Source organism: Pituophis catenifer, unplaced genomic scaffold, assembly GCF_029215685.1.
Source record: "Pituophis catenifer annectens isolate HBS135680 unplaced genomic scaffold, rPitCat1.0.hap2 SCAF_3, whole genome shotgun sequence".
NCBI classification, from domain to species: domain Eukaryota; kingdom Metazoa; phylum Chordata; class Lepidosauria; order Squamata; family Colubridae; genus Pituophis; species Pituophis catenifer.
In genome coordinates, this window is record NW_027256883.1 from 100052855 (window position 1) to 100075700 (window position 22846).

The 22846-nt window shown below is 37.1% G+C and overlaps 1 protein-coding gene across 1 annotated transcript in view; it reads right to left on the reverse strand.

Moving 5' to 3' along the window:
- Nucleotides 1–22846, reverse strand: part of DIAPH1 (diaphanous related formin 1) — a 205472-nt gene that overhangs the window by 91903 nt on the left and 90723 nt on the right. The window contains 3 exon segments of the mRNA XM_070940849.1: nt 19139–19256; nt 20617–20802; nt 20804–21385. Coding sequence (XP_070796950.1) covers nt 19139–19256; nt 20617–20802; nt 20804–21385 — 886 coding nt within the window.

Below are 22846 nucleotides of genomic sequence, written 5' to 3' on the forward strand. Positions count from 1 at the left end.
TGAAACGTTGAATAATAATAAAGGACTATATCTTAATATAAACAAGTGTATTAACACTAGGATTACTAATGGTGGCCTGACTAGAAGCCAGAATAGAGCAGGGGTGAAATGCTCCCGGTTCGGACCGCCCGATCCGGTAGCGATGGAGGCGGGTGGTTCGGAGAACCGGTAGCAAAAATCCCTGCCCCCCTCCCATGCCCAGCTGAGCCGCGCGATCATCAGAGGCTTTTTTTTCTTTTAAATGGCTCTGACGATCCAAGCTGAGTTGCCTGATCGTCAGAGGGTATTTTAAAAACCCTCTGCCGATCAAGGCAACTCAGCTTGGATCGCCAGAGCCATTTAAAAGAAAAAAAGTTTTTTTCTTTTAAATGCCTCTGACGATCCAAGCTCTGACAATCCCAGCTGAGTTGCCTGATCGGCAGAGGGTTTTTAAAAAACCCTCTGATGATCAGGCAACTCAGCTGGGATTGTCAGAGCCTTTTGAAAGCATTTTTTTTACAAACTCTTCGCCGAAGAGGTTGTAGAAAAAATGGTTTTAAAAGTAAAAAAAAAAAATTGGCCACGCCCACCCAGTCACATTACCCCCACCCCCACCAAGCCACGCCCACAGAACCGGTAGTAACAAATTTTAGATTTCACCACTGGAATAGAGGCAGAAATAAGAAATAGGGGGAATATTAGCACACATATTTTTCATACAATAGAATAAAAGCAATAACTAGAGGGAAAGATTAGAGGTTGAAAGAGGGCAGTACTATGTAAACTCAAATAATATTGTGATTGGCATTAAAATGGAACATTGAAATATTGAATAACTACTTTAAAAGAAATATGTATATTAATACTAGGATTTCATGAATTTGATTAATGTAACAAATACTATTAATATTATTAGTGCCATTTGTCCCAAAATGAATGATACCCAGATACTGCACTGTTCGTGTATTGATACTGATGTTGATGTACATTCAAAAAATCAAAATAAAAAAAAAAACTTTAAAAAATATGGATAAGATTTAGATAAGCAATTTAGATAGGATATAAACCTTATAGAAAAAAAGAGGCACAGCATAATTAGAAAATAGGATCTTGCCCTAAAGTACAAATGGAAGATATATCAAATTGGGGCATTAGAATCACAAATAATTACCAAGATGACCTGCAATAATGGTACAAAGCCAGGAAGATACAAAGTGAAATGCCCCTATGGATAAAAATATTCCCTTCATGGAAGATAACTACACGGGAGGGAACCATTTAACCAGTTTAATTTTCTATGTACAGGAAATACAGTACATGATAAAACATATTGATATCTATTATCTGAGTTTGGACCTGCCCTGAGAAATGGTAGATAGGCCACAGATTCACCAGCTCATTAAGAATGACACAGTCATGACCATAGTTATTAGAAATTGCCTTGTCATACTCTGAAGAGTAAAAAATACATTATTACATAAAATTTTATGAATCACAAACTACCACATCAAGTGCATGGAATATAATCCTATTAGATATATTATCACAGCTGTTTGTTGGGGAAAGGAAGGAAAAAGAGGAATGTTAATAAAAAAAGAATTGCCTTAGAGGTAACAAATCCTATATTAGCAGTTAGATGTGAGTATATACTCTATTACCGTGATGGCGAACCTATGGCACGGGTGCCACAGGTGGCACACGGAGCCATATCGGTGGGCACATGAGCTCATCTCCGGCACGCATGCATGCGCCAGCCATCTGATTTTCGGGCCTTCAGGAAACACACTGTTTCCGGCCTCCAAAGGGCCTCGGGGGGGGGGCGGGGGGAAAGGCCGTTTTTGCCCTCCCCAGGCTCCTAGAAAGGCTCTGGAGCATGGGGAGAGCAAGAAATGGGCCTACCATGCCCACCGGGCCATCACGTGCCAAAAGCGAGGGGAGCACGGGGGGGCGGGTCACATAGAATTATGGATGTGGGCACGCATACGTGTGACTCCACCGCGCTCCCCCCACTTTTGGCACGCGATGGCAAAAACGTTAGCCATCACTGCTCTATTATATTAACAAGAAAAGGAATTGACAGATTTATGTAACTAGGAATTCAAGCATTCGTTAGATGTAACACAATTTCTCATGGATTAAATAAGGATTATTTTTTCTCATCATGTTACTTATGCTTACCAGCTAGTTAATGTAATAATATCTGTGTCACATATAAATTGGTGCTTCATGTTCAGTCATCTCTAAGGAAATAATTATATTCTGCCTTCTATTTTTCTCCTCTCCAAAAGATAAAGAGTTACTCCTTTGAAATCAGTTAATGAAAGCAAGAGGAAAACAATTTGGTTCATTAACAGATTAAAAAAAAACACAAAACCTGAATTTAGAGACTGAAATAGACCTGAGAAAGCATATTCAGCTCTTCTGAAAATAATGTCTGAGGTCCATGTCACAGTAACTTCCTGAAGTTAAACTCAATAATGAAGAAACAATAGTTTGAGCTCTGGGTTTTTGGCTATTACAATAAGCTGATCACTCTCAAATATTGCAATAATGAATTTTGACTCAGTGTTGATGCAGTTTTTCCATCAATAAAAGGAGATTAAGAGCCCCTATATCCTCTACCTGATAGCAAAACCTGAAATATGAATCGGAGAGGGAAGCTCACATGCTGCATATCAAAACTAAATAAAACAATGTATTAATATGTCATTCATATTCATGGGAAAGCATCTTTTACTTTCAAAAATTACCAATAGTCTGTTTCTGATAATTATTACTTTCTGTTTGTTGCTTCCTTAAACCTTCCCCCACTATGATTCATACCTTTCCTGATTAGCTAAATATAGCAAAAGATTTAGTCTGACATGTAATCATTTTCCTGAAAAATAACTGAAAGATATGAATGAAAAGAAACCAACCATTTGCTTGGTTTGTCAGCATTGACTTAATAGACAGAAAAAATTGTTCAGGGTGGCTAAATGTAATTTTTAACTGCTATTGATCACAAATACTACTTTTCATGAAATAAAGCTTGCTTGTTGGCCTGTGTCTGCTGAGTGAGCATGAAAAAAGCAGGAAGCAGAGCCATCAAATAATAGCAGCCTTTGACTCAGCATGGTTTTCTTCCTGCAGACTCCTCCCTTGTTCAATTTTATTTTTTTCTGCGCCATCAATACAAAATGGAGTCTAAAGGGAAGGCAAACATCCTCCCTAAAATGGCTGAATGCGGCAAAGGAAGATAGAGAATAGTAAAATAAGGCAACAGCACCATCTGGTGCTTTAAAAAAAACCTGATTTGGCATTGAGATGCTTTAGAATTGAGAAGCATAAATTGCAATGGAAATAAGAAGACCTGATAGTAAATGTGAAATCTGTAAAATCACTCTGATTTATATCTATTCTATTTTTGAGCCACAAATTCTTCTACAATTATAATCCATAAAGGTCTATGTTTAAACTCTGCCAGATTAAATTTACACATAATATTGTAGAGACTTATTATTATATATGCTATATAAATGCAGTATTTATGTACCGTGAATTTGAATTTGAATAGGAAAATGATTATTTCAACTTCCAAATTTTGGCTTTCTGTGATATTATTATATTTCAAGAGCAGTTTGGAAAGTGATACGAGCTCATGGAAATTCTTAACAACTGTAGGTCCAGCTGAAAATGCTTAAGACTTTTAAGAGCCACATGACAGCATTAAATGTCTCTACTGAATTTCAGATTTAGGATTTGCAGAAATAAATTTAAATTTATTTTCCCAATTTAGCCTGCATGAATTACCCAGGAAAATTGCAAAATTACACATTTCATTTTGCAGTGTGAACTTGAGAATGTCATAAACCTAAGCCATTATATAGACGTGTGGGGTTTAAGTAAAATACAACTATATGGAAGGCTAAAAAGCAAACTTCCCTTTGAATAGAAAATTCAAAGTGAAGTATTACAGTATCAGAATAAAAAGCCTAGCACATGTTGTAATTAATTATCCCCAATATATTCCATAATGGAATATGGAAAAGTGAAACAATTTACAACTGTTCAGGTACCAGATGGAAAATCTACATAAGAGTTTTAAATTCTGACTAGATCTTTCTCCCTACTCTCCACCACCACCACCACTCCAAAGATAAAGCTGATAAATCTCTTTGATTACACTTAACTCTCTAAAATACAGTCTGGATGCTGTTAAAGCTTCCTGGTATGGGAAATGTACTATAAAAAGAAAGAAACAGATGGGAATAACAAGATGCTCTGGCAGCCAAGCAAAATCCTTTATCTGAGGAAAAGGAACACCCCCCTTTGTTTTCTTTGTTCCTGAGAAATGAGGTCAGCAAAAAGGGAGGGGGCAGGAGAAGGGGGAGGAGGGAGGGGAGGAAATGGCCACCACCCTGATGACACAATGTCAGGAGATCTCATCTTCCAATCCAGTGGCTCTGACATCACCACCCTGAAACTGAGCCAAAATTACTCAACTGCGCACATCTGGTGGATGAAAAAAACACTGCAAGAAATTTAAGAAAAGTTGGATTTGAATTATGCCTTATCAGTGCAAGAGAGGCACAGAACTGGGAAACAAATAATAGCCTACTTGGAAGAGTTTATTAGGGGTATCTCTGAGCATTTTAAAGCTGTATTTAAAATATTAAAACAACTTAGATGCTAATTACAGACCACTTATCAAAAATGGATAGCCTTGATTATTCACAGATGGACAAATGTATAATATGCAACATACTGAAACTTTCAATTACAGAAATAGGTTGGTTCACACAAGATATTTATACACTGCAAACAAAATTAATGAAACTTCACTTATTGGGCAAATAGGGCAACTAATTCTATAAGTGAACAATTTAAATGAATTGTATGAACCAATCATATAGTTGTTGATAGATTTGCACTCCTGTATCAATGCAGCATCGTTTTGATCCTGTTTATTTTTTTTATTTTTATTTTATTTTATATCAAATTTATATACCGCCCTTCTCCCTAAGGACTCAGGGCGGTGTACAGCCAAAGTAAAAACATAAACTACAAACATTAAAATACAATTAAAAAGAGATATATATATATATATATATATATAGCCACATAATTAAAAGCTAATTTAATTAATTAACATAATTAAATGTTACCAATAAGAATTCTTTAGAAAGAAAATAGGGGAGTGAAATTAATTATAAATATATGGGTCTCTGCTGCAATTCTGTATTTCAATATCTCACATTTTATGTTCCAAAAAAAATACAACAATGGCATAGGAACAATTTTATCTTCATCTTCTTTCTTGACAATTCTGCATGAGGCTGTCCAAAGGATCTGGAAAAGGTGCAAACAATGCTCCTCTTCCCGTAATATAAAAGCTATCTTTGCTAGCTTTCAAGAAAGCTGTTTCAAACTACCTATGTCTGCATGTGCTGAACCAACAACAGAAATGAAACAAAGTGACTGTATTGCACACATATGCCCAACCAACTGAAGCAGCTGCATGAGCCTTACAAAGAATATGGCTATTTTAATGATTTCAAAAGAGATATTTCATCTATATTAAAGCAAATAGGAAAATACCTTTTTTCAAACCTTTTGTCCAATCTTTGCATACTCACTTTCAGTGGTAGATTTCCTTCATAAAAAAGTTACTATGAAAACATTTATGTTTCCACATATATAGGAAAATACTTGTCAAAATGAGGCAAGCTGTTGGGATAAATACATTATTAAACTATCTATAAGATGCCATTGCTTCCAATTTTAATCAAAATAGCCAGATAACATACGGTGATAGTATTAACTTATTTACTCACTGAGATATTAGGCATCCTTCCTAAGTCTTGTCTTGAAATTCACCAAAGCTTTATCCCATTGAACAAGTTATATTATATTTGAGGGAGATGGGCACTATGGAAATGTGAAATAAATATTTCTACTAATGTTTGGAAGAAAGTATGAATGACTGCACCAGAAGAAATAGCTACAAAATGAAAGGACACATTCACAGTAGCCTAGAGTCCTAGGCTGAATCCTTCTGTATATTTTACCCATCAAGTATACAAGGGGAAAAGAATGGTACAACTGAGACCTGGACATACAGACACACACAATCATACCAAGGAATGTCTTAGTGCAAATAATGGAGCAGAAAGCTATAGATGATCATAGATATTAATGCACCTGCAATTAAATTTATCCCATTCAAAATGGGAATGAATGGTTAAGTTTTATAATAAGAGAACAGATAATTTTTTAAAATTATATTTCAGTAACATCCTACATCTTACAAAGTATTTGACCTTTCACACAGCATTACAGTAATCCTTCAACAGTCATGGAGTGCACTGTGGTGGCATATGTCCTTCCTATTTACAAGGTAGACCATAATATGCATGCTGTTATATTTTGAAGACAACTTTAAATGATACTCAGTCCTATATTTTAGTACTATCCATTATATCATATCTGCCCCTTTTTCAGATGGAGCACGTGGAAGCAATATATATATAGAAACCTAATTCATTTTATTTATTCAATTTCTATATCTGCCCAATTCAACCAAGTGTCTCTGGGTGGTTTACAAGTATAAGATTTTAAAATAATTTAAACAATTTAAAAGACATTAAAATAATAAAACCATCCACAAAATAAGTAAATATAAAAATAAACAGCAGTCTTGATGATTAATCAGCTAATAGTAAAGACAAGTAATGCGGCCCTTCACACATTCCAAGCCCTAGTGTCAGATCCCTAAAAGTGATACTGCCATTCAATTGGAGGAAGGGGAAGACTTGGATTCGATTTACTAGCATTGCTTGTGTCAACAGATATTTTACAACCTATATCCTGGCGCCAAAGAGCCCTGAGATCCTCTTTACCTGGAGGAATTTTTATGATAGCTATGTGGGTCGTTTCACTTTAAAGGATAACTGTGAATGCATGGTTGTTCGGGTTCTCAGGGAAACTAGGAAAGAAAGCATCTTCACACTTGTATATTGGTTAAAATCTGCATTCTGACTTAAAGGGAGGGGTCTCTACTGCTTTAACCCTACTTGTCTTGCCTAAGGGTATTCAGATTCTGCTTTAACTGGGTGGCTATCACTTCTGCTTAATAAAAGGATCCTTTTGAATAACCATGTTTCAAGAGTTTTTACTTTCTTAAGTTGGAAGGAGAGGCAATCCTTACACCTAGACCAGGATACATAGCCAAGTTTTTAGAGCTTTGTGAAAAGCTAACAAGATTGGGGTGATTCTAATCTCTGAGGGGAGGATATAAGGCAGAGGCTACAACAGAAAAAGCCCATCTCCTAGTTCCACCAGTCGGCATTCTTTGGCTTACCGAATCTGTAGTACAGGGATGTCAAACTTATTTCATTGAGGGCCGCGTCAGAGTTGTGTTTGACCTCAGAGGGCCAGGGTGGGCGTGACCAGCTTGATGTCACTCATGTCGGGGGCACCTGTGGTGGCCTGAACATTCTGCCAGTAAAAACGGGCTCCTAAGCTCAGTTTTTGGATGGGATGGCCTCCTGCAACCCTCTGCCAGCGAAAAGGGAGCATGTGGCCTTCCTGAGCTCTGTTTTTGGCTAGGATGACCTCCTGCAACTCTCTGCCAGCGAAAAGGGAGCATGTGGCCTTCCTGAGCTCTGTTTTTGGCTAGGATGGCCTCCTGCAACTCTCTGCCAGAGAAAAGGGAGCATGCGGCCCTCCTGAGCTCCATTTTTGTTGGCACAGGCACCGCGAGCCGGTACTTGGCTGTTTCCAGGGCGGCTCCATGGGCCAGATAAGCACTCCGTGGGCTGGATCCCTTGAGTTTGACATCCCTGCTGTAGTATGTCCAATCTGTTGGATCTAATTGGACAGGTAGAAACTCTTGGAAAAAGACATTCCCTCAGGTAATCCAGTCCCAAGCCATGAATGAATTGTAAATTCATACTGATAAACAGTATGTGAGAAAAGTTATCATGCTAACCTGTCCAATTATAGCTCCTTTTTGGGAGTCTGGATAGTTGTATCAAATGGAGACTACAGAGATGAAATTCTCTTCAAACCAACTCAAAACAAAACAAAACAAACTTTCTTTAATAGAACTGCATTTCACCTCTGATACTATTTTGTTACAAGAAAAAACCTTTCAAAGTAGACAATGTTGTACATATTACAAAAGCTATTTTCCAATTTACATTTTTAGAGACCAGGGAACTGACCAGAAAGTATATATTATGGTATGAAAATGATGGAAGAAATATATTATTCTTTTGGCCAAAAGTCTGAAATGTTTTAATACTCTAATGAAATTAGTGGAAAGTAAAATATTTTCCCAGGGCAGCAAAACAATAATTATTCTTGTTTGTGGTGGCATGCTACTTTTCCTGTTTCAGTATCTAAAGAAACTTTCAAAAGAAAGATATAGGCCAGCATATTCTTTCTGTCTTTTGTAAAGCAATACATATTAAAAAGTAGCTTCCTATCTTTTTCTATTTTGCAAGGCCAAAGAGAAAGACTAGGTCCGTGATGGTGAACAGGTGGCACACAGAGCCCTCTCTGCTGGCACGCGTGCTGTCGTCCCAGGTCAGATCTCTGTGGTGTTTATTTCGTGAGCTTCTGTTTCCCTGCAAATAATGAAACAGAAGCTCATGAAAGAAAAAGATTTTAACTCTTGCTGTGCTGCCTGTGTTGGGATGTCCCGCCTCCCACCTGGATTTCGGGTCTCTGCTACACATGCGTGCATGTCCACACATTCACGCACGTATGTCTGTGCATGTATGCATGTCCACACATGCATTTGCGAGTGCGCACACCTTTCAGTTTGGGCACTCGTTGTCTAAAAGGTTTGCCATCACTGGACTAGGTGGAAGAAAAAGTCTTTAAAAGAATGAAGGGAAACAAGCATTATTTTCCCGCCAGCAGATGGCATCCAAAGCACATACTTGAAAGATTGTTACTCAGATTAGGACTGCTAGAAATTTCATTAACTGCATTTTGGAAGCTTGCGCAAATTTTAGCACAATTATAAACATAATATTCCATATTATGCAAAAAAGAAACATCTACATTATGCTTTTGAATTGTTACTAAATTAACCATTTGTCTTTAGTTTCTTTTTTTCATTGGTAGTTTTAAAACTATACAAATTTTAACCTTTATATTATAACACTTCCTCTTTTAAACTATCATCAACATCATTGCCAGAATTACATACAGGTAGTCCTCGATTTACAACAATTCATATAGTGACCGTTTAAAGTTGCACTGGCACTGAACAAAGTGACTTATGACCGTTTTTCACACTTACAACCATTGCAGCATCCCCATGGTCATGTGATCAAAATTCAGTCACTTGGCAATGGACTCATATTTATAATTGCTGAAGTGTCCTAGGGTCATGTGATCCCCTTTTGCAACTTTCTGACAAGCCAAGTCAATGGGGAAGCCAGATTCACTTAACAATGTTACTAATTTAACAACTACAGTGATTCATTTAACAAATGTGACAAGAAAAGTTGTAAAATGGGGCAAAACTCATTTAACAATTGTCTTGCTAAGCAACATAAATTTTGAGCTCCATTGTGGTTGTAAACTGAGGACTATGTGTAATGATTAACTTCTTCCTCATTATGAGAAAAGGGAGAGATTGAAAGAAGTGACTGATTTTAAATCATAACAGAAACAAAACTGTTCAATCACAAGCTAAAACTAAAAGTGGGCACCCCAAAACAGTATGTACAGAAAGATCAGAGAGGAAAAAAACAGTAATTGAATTTCAGAGGGTTCTAGGATGAAGAGATAATTAGAAAGCGAAGTACATATTTTAGAAAGCAACAGAATAAAAAAATAGAAAAGCGGATAACTGAAGAAAGTCAGAATTAAGTCTAAACTAGTGCTTCCTAAACCTTTTGCCTCATTATTCAAAACTGCTTATTGGAATGTTCTTTTTACAGCTTATCAAAGAAGTCCTTATTTAAATGTCCCTGTTTCGACTGAGTAATGAGTTTGTGTGTTGTTACCCAAAGAAAAAACACTTTCACCCAACTTTGGATAATTTACTCAAGAGTTTGAGATGCTCTGGTCTAATTTATGTGAATTCTAATTTTAATTAAATTAGGTTTTATAGAATTTGTTTGAAATGTATGAAACTTATAGAACGTATTTTTGTAATATTCAGTTGTATCCACTAGAGGGTAAATATAATTTTTCAAGTTATTTTCTACATGAAAAATTAGGGCCTTACTTTCCCAGACATAAACTAGTATATATACAACACAAATATACAACTACATTAAGAAAACACTTGCATGAGGTGATATTATAAGCAGCTACTATATGCTGGTTTGTTTTATATGAATAGAAGTTATTATTTACAAATATTTTGCACGTTTTACAAAACAGATACTGTGAGAAAATAGGAATTATTCCTGTAAAAGCATAACCTGAGTTACGCCATTTTGAAATCATTTTGTCTAACCTGATTATATAATTTAGCTGACATTTAAGAACATGAGAAAAGAAGTGTGTAATTCCTGTGTTTTTTTAGAGGATGTTTGTTTTGCAGGAAATATGTTCTTGGGTCAACTTGCCCTCATTAATTAAAGGAAGTACGCAATTGATGTTTTTGAGGGGTATTTCTGTTGGGAATTGGGGAATTTCCAGGGTGGAATTATGTACTGCATATGTTATATAAGATGTTATGTAAGATCTGAAACTGATTCCCAAGGTACTTTATTGACGTGTATCCTGATGTTCCTGAAGACTATAAAAACTTGTGTAAATTGTTTTATTTTCGTCTTTCTCTACTTTAGAGAGAAAGGCCCTTTGCAAAGAATAAACTTTGTTCCAGGATTATTTTGGTCTTTGTCTCTTTAAAACGATAATGGGATTTACCTGTCTACCACAATTGGCGCCCGAAGGGACTGAAAACATTCTGTCTGGAATGGAATTCCCTGATACGTGCGCACAACCACTGATTTCAGTGAGATGGGGTTATTTCCTTTCCAGCCGGAATTGCTTTTCTATGAACCTTGAGGCAGAGACCTGAATGCCTGGACAGAGAGAGGAACGTTCCTGAAAACTTCGGTGCACCAGGAGTGAGTATATGTTTTCTTTTTGGTGGTTTGGATTTGTGTATGTTTGTGTGTGTATGGCCTGTATGATTTGTGTGTATAATTAGTGTAATACAGGTTGGAGAAAGTATGGGGCCTTTACTAGGGAAAAGTGCTGCTGAGACTGAAATATCCTCCATCCCCCATATCTCCATTAGGGAAATTGTTAGTACAGTGGTTAGAGGATTGGTTGAAAGCTTGTACGAAGGTATTAGATAAGGAGATTATGATTAATTATTGTAAGGAGGTTTGGTTGACGTTTGTGTTGATACAGCCTAATTATAGGTGGAGTAAGTTTGGGGAGTCAGACCCATATTGGATCAATGTTTTGAAGAACGTTTTGGTGAACAAAGAAGTTGAAAGCTCAATTGTTATATGTTGAACCTCAGTTCCACGTTCAGTAGTTTAACCCCTCTTCCCCGAGAAGTTCTAGAGTCTTGTATGGGAAGGAAGAAGAAGAGGAAGGTTGGAATCCTTTAGCTTATGCTACATGCCCACCTCCCCCTCCTTCGTATAATGGAAGTTGTGGGTGAAATTGATGTTGCTGCTGGGAGCAGAAAGGAAGAGACTTCAGCAGGGCAGTAATATAGGTAGCTGGAGAAGGAGTTGGGTGAATTGTTAGTAACCGTGAAACAGAATCCGTCCACTTCTCCTCATGTTAAATGTTCACAAACTAAAGGAATGTTTCCTTTAAGAGGAATGCCGAATGGTATTGCGGCTTTTGTGAATGAGTCTTTGACATCTTCTGATCTGGAAGATTATAAAAGAAATATGCCGTCTTTATAGGCGGATCTGATCAAGTTGTCTGAGTCATTGGATTTATTCCTGAGAACCAATCTGTATACTTTTGCAGAGTTACAGTATATATATTGGGTTATTTGTTCTCCCCTGAGGAGAGGTCACAAATTTGAAAGGCAGCTATGGCTTTTTTGTTGGGATAAAACCCAAGTGGGGGCTGTTCAGCCCGTTGCTGCAGATGTTAAGTCTCCATTAGTTGATCCTGGTTGGAATAATAATAATTTAGCTGATCGGGAGCAAATGGAGGGAGTTAAGACAGCTGTACCTCAAGGAAGAAACAAAAGGTTTGGAGGTGGAACAGTTGTGGGAAGAAACACCGTCTGTATTTCTGGAAAATATTAAGGACAATTTGAATAAGCACACTGGTCTTTCTCCTGAAACGCCGGCTTATGAGTCCTTAATGAAAATGAAATTTGTGACGAAATCATGGCCAGACATACAGAAGCTACTACTGATATTGCTACTCTGTTGAAAGAAGCTCAAAAGGTCTATGTGAATAGGGACGTGGCCAAGACTAGAAGGGAAAAAGAAGGAAAGAAATGATGAATGATAGTGTCTGTGTTGAAATGGACAGGAGAGGGAAAGGAGTTAGGTAGAAGAGGAAAAGGTTTTGTGAAACTTTGGTTGCAATGTGGCGACAGTGTCCTGGAATTGGGAGAGGATTACTCCAGTGGAAAAAAGTCTAGTGTTGGTGGATTGGAAAGCAAAAAGTGCTTTGTGTGTGTAAAGGAGAGGCATTTTGCTAGAATTTGTCCTGAGAAGAGGATGATTAGTGGGTCCAGAAAAGGAAGATCATGTGTTTCTAATAGATACGGGTGTGACTAGAACCTCTATTTGTAAATTGCCTAGAGGAGTGCATCACACAGTTGTAACTATTAAGATAAGGGGTGTCAAGGGTATACCTTTTTGATGTGCCATTGTTGAAGAATGTGCAATTGAGTTGTGGAAAGTGTATTATATGTTTGGATGTGATATTTGTTCTTAATTTGCTTGGGAGAGATGCATTGTCTCTTCTGGGATGTGAGCTTGGTATACAGATCTTTATTGTTCTTGGATGAGGCAGAAAACTCTGTAGGAATGTGGTAAGGAAGGTTTATTGTTCTTCTTATCTGAGGTTGAATGCGAATATTTTGTCTTTGATTAATGTGATGTGATGGTGATATGTGTGTGCCGGCTAATTAAGTGACCTTCTTGGCTTAAGCCTGGAGCTGTGGAGAACAGGTGTGGTTAGGGCCCGAAATCAAGTTTTTGATTAAAAACCGCATTCTGAAGTTTTCCACTGCTTGAGGAATAGGCTACAAGATGTCAAGGATAAAAATGAAATGGGTATCTGAAGGGATGGAACCTTTCCAGGTTTTATTCCAGGTTTGCAAATGTTGTTAAATGGTATATGTGTGTGTAATGAGAGTTGTTTAGGCAATAGAGCTCATTGTCTTGTAAAATAATAATACTGAGAATGATAATAAAGCTCCTTGAAGTATTTATGCTGACTAGTTGGTAGGGAAAAGGCATGTGTGTGTTGGAATACACTAAAAGGTCTGATTGCAGAATAAATATGAGTGAGTGTGGTAAGCCCTTAAATGGGGGTGGTAAAGTGATCCTGATATTTGTGAATGCCTGTGTGTTGAACCTGAGAAATCTTCTTTTGTATATTGAAATAGTGAGTGGCAAGAGTTTGTTGTTGTAGTTGTTGTTATGTTGTAATAGCAAGTGTTTGAATGAGCAAGTGAGAGATGAGAGAGATCCTATGGAGAAGTAGGATTAGGTAGAGGTATTTGCGATGTTAATTGGAGACAGGAGTAGTATTTTTCTTCTCTATATTTCCTCCGTCTTTTTGTTCTGAATAAGAGGGGGGAGGGAAGGTGCGGTTTGTTTTCCCTTTTACACATTTTTTTTCCTTTGTTGAGTTTGTCTGAGAGAAAGGAGGGGCGAATGGGTGATTTGATCCTGCATTGTTTCTGACTGCATTGGCAGCTATGCAGATGTATTTCCTGTTCTGCTTTAGAGAAGTGACATTGAAAGTTTGAAAAGTTTTTGGGAGTAGAGATCCGGAGTACCTCTATTAGGTAATTTTCTTTTGCTTTTTGAAGTTTTTTATTACCCTCTTTTATGTTTTTGTGTCTGTGTATTTTGAATGATTTTGAATGCTGAGAAGGAGATTTTTAGATACTGGATAGTCTGGGGAATAGTTGACTATGTTATTTAGCTTAGTGTTGTCTAGATAAGGGATGTTCCCTTGAGGGAAGAATTATTGGTAGAAGGTAAAGATGACTTTTGGTCTGGTTAGCTAGGAAGTTACTTGTAAATTAGTCTGTATAGACTTGTGAATTTAGATTAAGCTTTGTATTTCTTTGAAGCTTGTGGAAATAGTTTAGCTAATTGTGATAGAAGTGGGGAGAGTTGAGTATTTATTGAGACTCTATTGATTTATTGATAGTTAATTCTAAACTAAGTTGTTTGGAAGAAAGATTGAAGAGTTGAAGAAAGTAATAATGTAGTGTTGCTCCAGTGTTATGTTTGCCTAGTTTAAGGAAAAATTTCCACTTGTCTGTAGTAATGGAAGATGGAGTGCCATAGGAGTGTTGGTTCGCATGTGGACTGGGAACTAAAGGTGGTGCACAAATGCTAGGTTTTTTAAAATTGTCTCAAGAGAGTTTGGTTCTCGTGACCAATAGGAGAGAGAGATGGGAAATTGTGTGGTTATGAATAAATGAATTGAGACTGGATGAGATGCAGTTGTGAATGGAGACACTATTGAGATATTGGAAGCGGGAAAGTTACCGTTTGAATGGTCAGTGCAGATATGTGAGGTTTTTGCTTTATTGTAAGCATTGCACATATTAATTAATGAGGTAGGGAATATTTATGCTGATTTAAACTATGCTTATGGTATCTTACATACTTTTGGGATAATCTGGATTGAAAGGGGGTTGATATTTAGTAAAAGGAATTGCTATAGGTGGAACTTATCACAGCTGTTTTAAAGGCAGCTGAGGATCCTTCTAAACTTGATATTATATAAATAGTGGATGAAGGGGTGTGTAAGTGAATGGGAAATGGATTAATAAGAATGGAGTGCAAATTTTTACTAAAGTTGTGATGTGGAATGTGATTGAATGAGTGCATGAGGGAACCTATTGGAGAACGCAAGCACTTATTGATTTTATTAAATGTATATGCATATATGTGTCTAGGGGTGTGTATACAATAGTTATATAAATGGTACGGAAATGAATACATTGTGTATGTAAAGAAAAAAATATGTAGAGATTTGACCATTTGGCCTTTTCAATGAATCTAAGTAGATTACATTGAAATGCTGGTGGTGTGACCATTGATATATGTAATAATAATAGTGGATTATTTTACTGAATAGGTTGAAGCCTTTCTTTGTGTAAAGATAGGTGTTCAGAAGATTGTTAAATTATATTGGAGTGAATAATACGCAAATATGCATTGGTTGATCTTATTGATAGTGATAGGGGTATACATTTCATTGTCCAAGGTGATGAAGCTTATGGAACAATTAGGAATTGATTAGCAATTACATTTATTGTTTATGTGCTAATCAGATAAGTAAATCTATGTTATAAAAATTAATGTTAGAGTTTCAACTACCTTGAATGAAGTGTTTGCCTTTAGCTCTATTAAGAATAGGAACTAGTCCTAGGAAAGATTTGGGGATATCTATGTATGAAATGATGTTTGGATTGCCATATGTGGGGAACGTTGGAATGCCTAGGATAGAATTGAAGGATGTTTTTTCTGAAAATATATATACAGAGACTGTCCCAGTGTTTTTCTCATTTAAGGTAAAAAGGACAGAATCCACCGCTTGATTTCCAAATCCATGAATATAAAAGTGGAGACTGGGTCCAATAAAAGCCATTACTGAGAAGAAGTTGCAGCTGGTGTGGAAAGGACCGTTCCAAGTTTTGCTGACTACTGAATCGGCTGTAAGGACTAAGGAACAAGGTTGGGTATGCTATTCCAGAGTCAAGGGACTGGTGGTTTTGCATTATGGAAGGACAGTTGCTACGGAACCTGCAAACCCTTTTAAATTGACTTTTTGATGACAAACCTTAGACGATTGGGGACCAATGGATGGAAGAAGAGTTTTAAGAAGAATTTTGTATTTGGCTAGGAGTGGTAATAATTCTTGTTGTGTTTTTGATTGTATTGAGGAAAGATATTATTGATTGGTGTAAATCTATGTTTTGGTATCCAGTGGATGTAAGTTCTCCTTGATTGATTGATTGATTGATTGATTGATGTTGGGGGAGCTAGTTCACTAGGAATAATGGGTTTTTTTTTGTGGTAGTGTTTGTTATTCTACAGGTGTGGATAGGAATGGGGATTTTGGCTGTGTTGCCTAGTTATCCTATAACATGGTAGCAGCTATGTTTCCATACTGAATTCGAGCACCGTTATTCTCTTATAGAAACACCACTAACCCTAATAGACACCACTGAGGAAGCTGAGAAATGTATTAAGTCATCCTTTGAAGATGGTGTGTGCCAAGTGCAAACGCACATATGAGATAGTTCCTCAATACATTGGCCTTACAAATAGAATGGAATTTTTATATAAGCAATGCACTGAGCTATTTGGTAATTATATACCTTCATACAAGAAGTTTTGAATTTTGGAGGAAGGGTTACATTTTCTATGTCTAAGGATACAAGTTCCTTACAAGTTAATGTTTTTATGTGGTAACATGGCATTGACCAAATTACCTATTGTATGGAGAAGAGTTTCTATACTGTTACAGGATGTTCATAGTTTACAGGAATAAAAGATAATGAAGAGGAGAATTGGGGATTGTGAGAAAATAGGAATTATTCCTGTAAAAGCATAACCTGAGTTACGCCATTTTGAAATCATTTTGTCTAACCTGATTATATAATTTAGCTGACATTTAAGAACATGAGAAAAGAAGTGTGTAATTCCTGTGTTTTTTTAGAGGATGTTTGTTTTGCAGGAAATATGTTCTTGGGTCAACTTGCCCTCATTAATTAAAGGAAGTACGCAATTGATGTTTTTGAGGGGTATTTCTGTTGGGAATTGGGGAATTTCCAGGGTGGAATTATGTACTGCATATGTTATATAAGATGTTATGTAAGATCTGAAACTGATTCCCAAGGTACTTTATTGACGTGTATCCTGATGTTCCTGAAGACTATAAAAACTTGTGTAAATTGTTTTGTTTTCGTCTTTCTCTACTTTAGAGAGAAAGGCCCTTTGCAAAGAATAAACTTTGTTCCAGGATTATTTTGGTCTTTGTCTCTTTAAAACGATAATGGGATTTACCTGTCTACCACAGATACTGCCGAGGTAATAAAGCATTGATTAAAACTCAGCTTGATACAAAACAAGAAGGAACTGAAGACCAAATTATATGAACATACAAATTATATGAAGGTACTGGCTATGTTCAGCTTGAAGAAAATTGCAGTAAAATTAACATTCAAATATCTGAAAATACTGTAGCTATGAAGTACAGCAACTTTGTTTTCTGTTATTTCAAAGAGAAGAATGAAAATACAGTTTAATTTTAAAAGTTTACAAGAAAGAATTTAGAGATGAAATACTAGGAAAATTTCCTGATAGTACAGATGATCCAAAGAAAGCAGTTGAGAATGAAAAAGGTTGTCAATGAAAGTCATTCACTAGTGCCTTTTTGATGGCTCTTCTGTCAAGTGCTAATCTGTAGTGTATTTCTTGATTGCTGATTCATTTACTATTAATGGTTGATCCCAAAAGCTACCAATATCTACACTGTCAATACATACCATTGAATAGTTTACTATTTGCATAATTTAATCATTTTAATCAATTGTATTGAGCTATCTCATTTAGTATGATTTAAATAGATGATGATTTTATATATCTTTCTATGACTTGTCCCTAGTTCACCAATACATTTTAAATTGATATTCCTTTTGGTTCCAAAAGGAATTGATTTACTTGTTATCTTCCATTAGCTTGCTTAAGAAACTCATCAAAAACTCATCAAGGGATCTTTTTTTTTTCACAGAATCTATTAGAGGAAGATGGTTATTAATAGTGACAAATGGCTATCAGGGATGCCAAGCAGACAATTTCCTGCACTGGCTTAGAGTAACCTAGCTTTATCTGACATCAGCTCCTTAAAGAAGGTCAAACTGTTCCATCACATCTTCTGCTACAATTGAGCTAACTTCTACTCTAGGGAAATGAGATTGAAACACAGGATTCAAGTCTATCTTTAGTCACAGAACTCCAAGTGACTGTGACCTAGTCACTCTTTCTCAGTCTAACCTACTTTACAACAAGCACTTATATATCAAGAACACCTACACATCCAAGAGATGTAAATATACTGTAGAGACTTTATGGATATGGGTTTACTGTTAAAATTATGGAGTGGTAACTTCACTGATTACAAAATGCGCTTTCAGAGGAATGGGAGTATTTAATAGGCAAATTGAGACATAGGGAATGTGGCCTTGCAACTCACAGTGGCCCCATGGGTAAGTTTTATCTTTATCCAATCACTGAATTTCAAGATGCAAATGTTTCTTCTAAGACTGTTGTCCTATGTAGATAACAGAAGGGCAGAAAGTAAACTGAGATCTATTATACTAACACTCATGAACATGTAGGCATGTTCATTTCCCCCTCCATTCTGAAATGTATAAAAGAATGCATCTTTTTGTCTGCAGGGGTGTGTCTCTCACTATTGTTTTAAAGAAGACCCTCTCCAGTAAGTACTATCTAATAAACACTACAGTGAGCTTGATTATTTGCTTTGGGTCCTGTTTTGATTCTACAGAAACTGACATCAGAAAATTCACAACCTTCAAGCTTCAACCAGATGACAACAGGGCGCCTTATAGGGTGAGTGTTGTGGTGAGTTTGATCTCATGTCCCTTCCTGCTGCCAAATGAGGGCACCATTTAGAAGTGTGTGTAAGGTAACCGTCTATGCCTAAAAGTCTAAGGAAGTTTGTTGGATGAGCATTGTAAACCGCCCTGAGTCTCCGGAGAAGGGCGGCATTATAAATAAATAATTTTTTTAAAAAAAGTGTGACCCTCCTAATTTTCAGCTGCCACTGGCCCTGCTGCGAACTCAATTTATTTTCCCCACAAAAGCATAAACCATCCTTAACACATTTCTGTCTTCAGTGTACATCTATGAAGTTATTACTTTATTTATTTGGTAAATTATATCGCTGCCCAGCTCACATTCCTTACTTATTGTTGCTCAAAGTGCATACTTACATTTGGTCTGTGCAGTTGAGAAACGAAGTGTTAGCTTGGCAAAAAGATCATCACTCTCATAACGATCCTCCTTAGCTTTCACCCAGAAACAGCCTTCAGATAATTCCTGTACTGTAATCTGTAAAGGTTACATATAACATGGCATAATCCCTATAAATACCATTGCAGATTCCTATTGCAGTTTAAGTGTCCTGTACATATTTTAAGCATAAAGACCATATGCCTGTTAGAAAACCTGTTATTTATTTGTTCATAAGCTTTTATGAAGCAAAAACCATTTCATCAAAAGTAAATAGTGTTTGTCTGGAGATAATATTGCTGAATTACATTTATCAATTTATGGGATTAATTTATTATGCATTTTTCATATCATCATGAAATGTAAGAGGTGGCTGGCTACCTTTCTACCCATAAGAGGTCAGATAAGTGGGGCACAAATAAAAAAAGAATAATGTAATTACATGCTTAATGCCAGCTCTTATGTTGCAGAAAATAAAATAGTTCTAATTAGCAGAGACAAACATGCAAGGAAATGCATCTCAAAAACTGGCAGGCATCAAAAGATTTTAAACAGAGAAGCCAATGGAGAAAATTCCAGGGTGTATGTATTACCCAATATTCTAGCTAATGATTTTTAAACCAGAAACCTTCTGCAAGGTTTCATTCAATAACAGATACTGTAAGCCTTAAAATATTCTGGTCCTAAATTATATACGGTTAGGATATGTACAACTACATTTTCCAACTGAGGAAATCTGATAAGGATATTCACAAAATATCTAAAAGTTTAAAAAACTTAAGACCACAATAACTGTGCTGTTTAAAATTCATACATATATACAATTTCACTGTAATCCATTCTATTTAAATTATTGCTATAATTATTTCTAAAAAATTAAAAGCAGTATTAAATATCAAAAGAAATTTTTCATCATTTTAAAAGATTATTCATAGAGGTAAATTGACACATTTATTAAGTATCAAGAATACATCCAACTTTATATCTCATAAAATTCTACAAAATGAATTGCCTCCAGAGATAAGGAGAATCCAAGACCTCGGTGCCTTCCGCCGTGCCCTTAAAACCTTCCTTTTTCAGCAAGCCGGGCTGGCCTAATTTTTTAAGTGTTTTTAAGTGTTTTGTTTATTGTTTTTAATTAATGGGGCCAAATTTATATATGTATATTTTAACTGTATTTTAATATTTGTACTTGATGTTTTTACTTGGCTGTTCACCGCCCTGAGTCCTCAGGGAGAAGGGCGGTATACAAATTCAAAATAAAATAAAATAAAAATAAAAATAAAATAAATAGTTCTGCAACAACCAGTAAATAATCTTTTCTAGTCCTCAGCATTCAAAATCTTGAACACAGAGTAATTAACGGGAAAAAGCACTGGTAGACTGAGGAGCTTGAAAAAGGAAAAGGAAACATTGACAATGGGTAAAATATATCTAATTATCAATTACAAGAAATCACCTTGGACCAGTTAGTTCTCCTAAGTTGAACTTCTGGTTTGTAAACCTTCTTGGGAGGCAATCCAAATGGAAGAATTGGGGTTGCCATAATTCCAAAACCAGATAGAGTAGGAGGTGGTGGCGGCATTGGTATCCTAAACTGATGTGGAGGGGGCAGCCCTGACATCCCAGGTAGAGGTGGTGGGGGGAGGGGGTAATCCTGGCATACCAGGCAGAGGTGGTGGGGGAGGGGGCAACCCTGGCATACTGGGCAGAGGTGGTGGGGGAGGGGGGAACCCTGGCATACCGGGCAGAGGTGGTGGGGGAGGGGGTAATCCTGGCATACCAGGCAGAGGTGGTGGGGGAGGGGGGAACCCTGGCATACCGGGCAGAGGTGGTGGGGGAGGGGGCAACCCTGGCACACCGGGCAGAGGTGGTGGAGGAGGGGGCAATCCTGGCATACCGGGTAGAAGTGGTGGGGGAGGGGACAACCCCGGTATCCCAGGTAGAGGTGGTGGGGAAAGTGGCAACCCTGGAATCCCAGGTAGAGGTAGGGGAGGGGATGGGGGAGGTGGTAATCTCAGCATCCCAGGCAAAGGTGGGGGAGGAGGAGGCCCTGACATCTCAGGTAGAGCAAGTGGAGGGGAAACAGTTTGTGAAGAAAGGGATGAAGGGATTTGGTGACTTTCTGTCCCGGTAGGTAATGGTTGCTGTGATGGGAAACCCGTAGATGAAATGACATGCTTCATTTTCTTCTTAAGTTCTTCAAGTTCTTTGGTCAGAAGAGCAATCTTTAGAGAAAGAAGTAGAACAAATCAGACTGGAAAAGTCACATTTCTAAACCACAAAAATAAACAGACTGCCCATCTCTAGGCCATTATTCACTATTATTCACTAGGCTCAGGACCGGGGTATCTACGAGACCGCCCTCTGCCACCAGTGGCCTCTCACCGACCAGTACGCTCCCATAGAGAGGGGCTCCTCAGGGTGCCGTCGGCCAAACAATGTCGACTGGCGGCCCCCAGGGGGAGAGCCTTCTCTATGGGGGCACCTGCCATCTGGAACGAGCTCTCACCGGAGATACGGAGGATCCCGGACCTGTGCGCTTTCCGCTGTGCCATCAAAACATTTCTTTTCCAGCAGGCTGGCCTAGCCTAACCTCTCTTTTAAACTTTTTTAAAAAATTTTAAATTTTAAATTTGTCCTATGAATTGGGGTGTTTTAAATTTCATTTTTCGGGCCAATTATTTAATTGTATTTTAATGGGTTTTTTAACATTTGTATATGTATTTTATTTGACTGTTCACTGCCCTGAGTCCTTTGGGAGTAGGGCGGTATACAAATTCAATAAATAATAATAATAATAATAATAATAATAATAATAATAATAATAATAATAAGAAGAAGAAGAAGAAGAAGAAGAAGAAGAAGAAGAAGAAGAAGAAGAAGAAGAAGAACAACAACAACAACAACAACAACAACAACAACAACAACAACAACAACTACTACTACTACTACTACTACTACTACTACTACTACTACTACTACCCTGTTGATATTTCCTTTACTCCTTTGGGGTTTTCAGATTGCTTTTTGTGTAACCCAATGCAACAGATACAAGAATAGGCAGATCACACTGAATTGGTAGTCTTATTCTGATTTAGGGCTGTGTGATTCCTGCACAAGAGATCCTTTGGAACACAGCTTTCTGAATGGTCAAAGCAGGACTTTTTTCCAGGCTTGCAAAGCTACTCTGGAAGCTGATCATGGTTTTTCTGAACCAAGCATGCACAATACAGAACAAAGTGGCTGTGCAAGCAAAGTGTGAGGAGACACTGTGTAAGCTGGTTAGCGCCCACAATGGAAAAAGACAAACCTATTATATGATTCAAAAAGTACTCTATTAATGTTCCTAAAGCATGCTTGGTTCAGAAAATCTTTTTTTCAGATTGTAACACATTGCACATCTGATTTAACATTTCAACCTAATCCAGTTGTAGATGGCTAGTATGTGGGGCTCTCAATGTTTCTGCGCTAAGAGATACAATTAGGATTTTCAGAGTAAATTATAGGTATTTTCACAAAACAGCTGCCATGATGAAAGTAGAAATTGGAAAGATTGCTTTTTACTACTACTTCAACTTTTTACCATGTCAGCTTACTTTCCAATTTTTTAAGGATGTGCAAATTTCCAGAAAAAGTATGCTGTAGTGGGCAACTATCATTTTATTTTCTAAAAATAATTCTGGAGG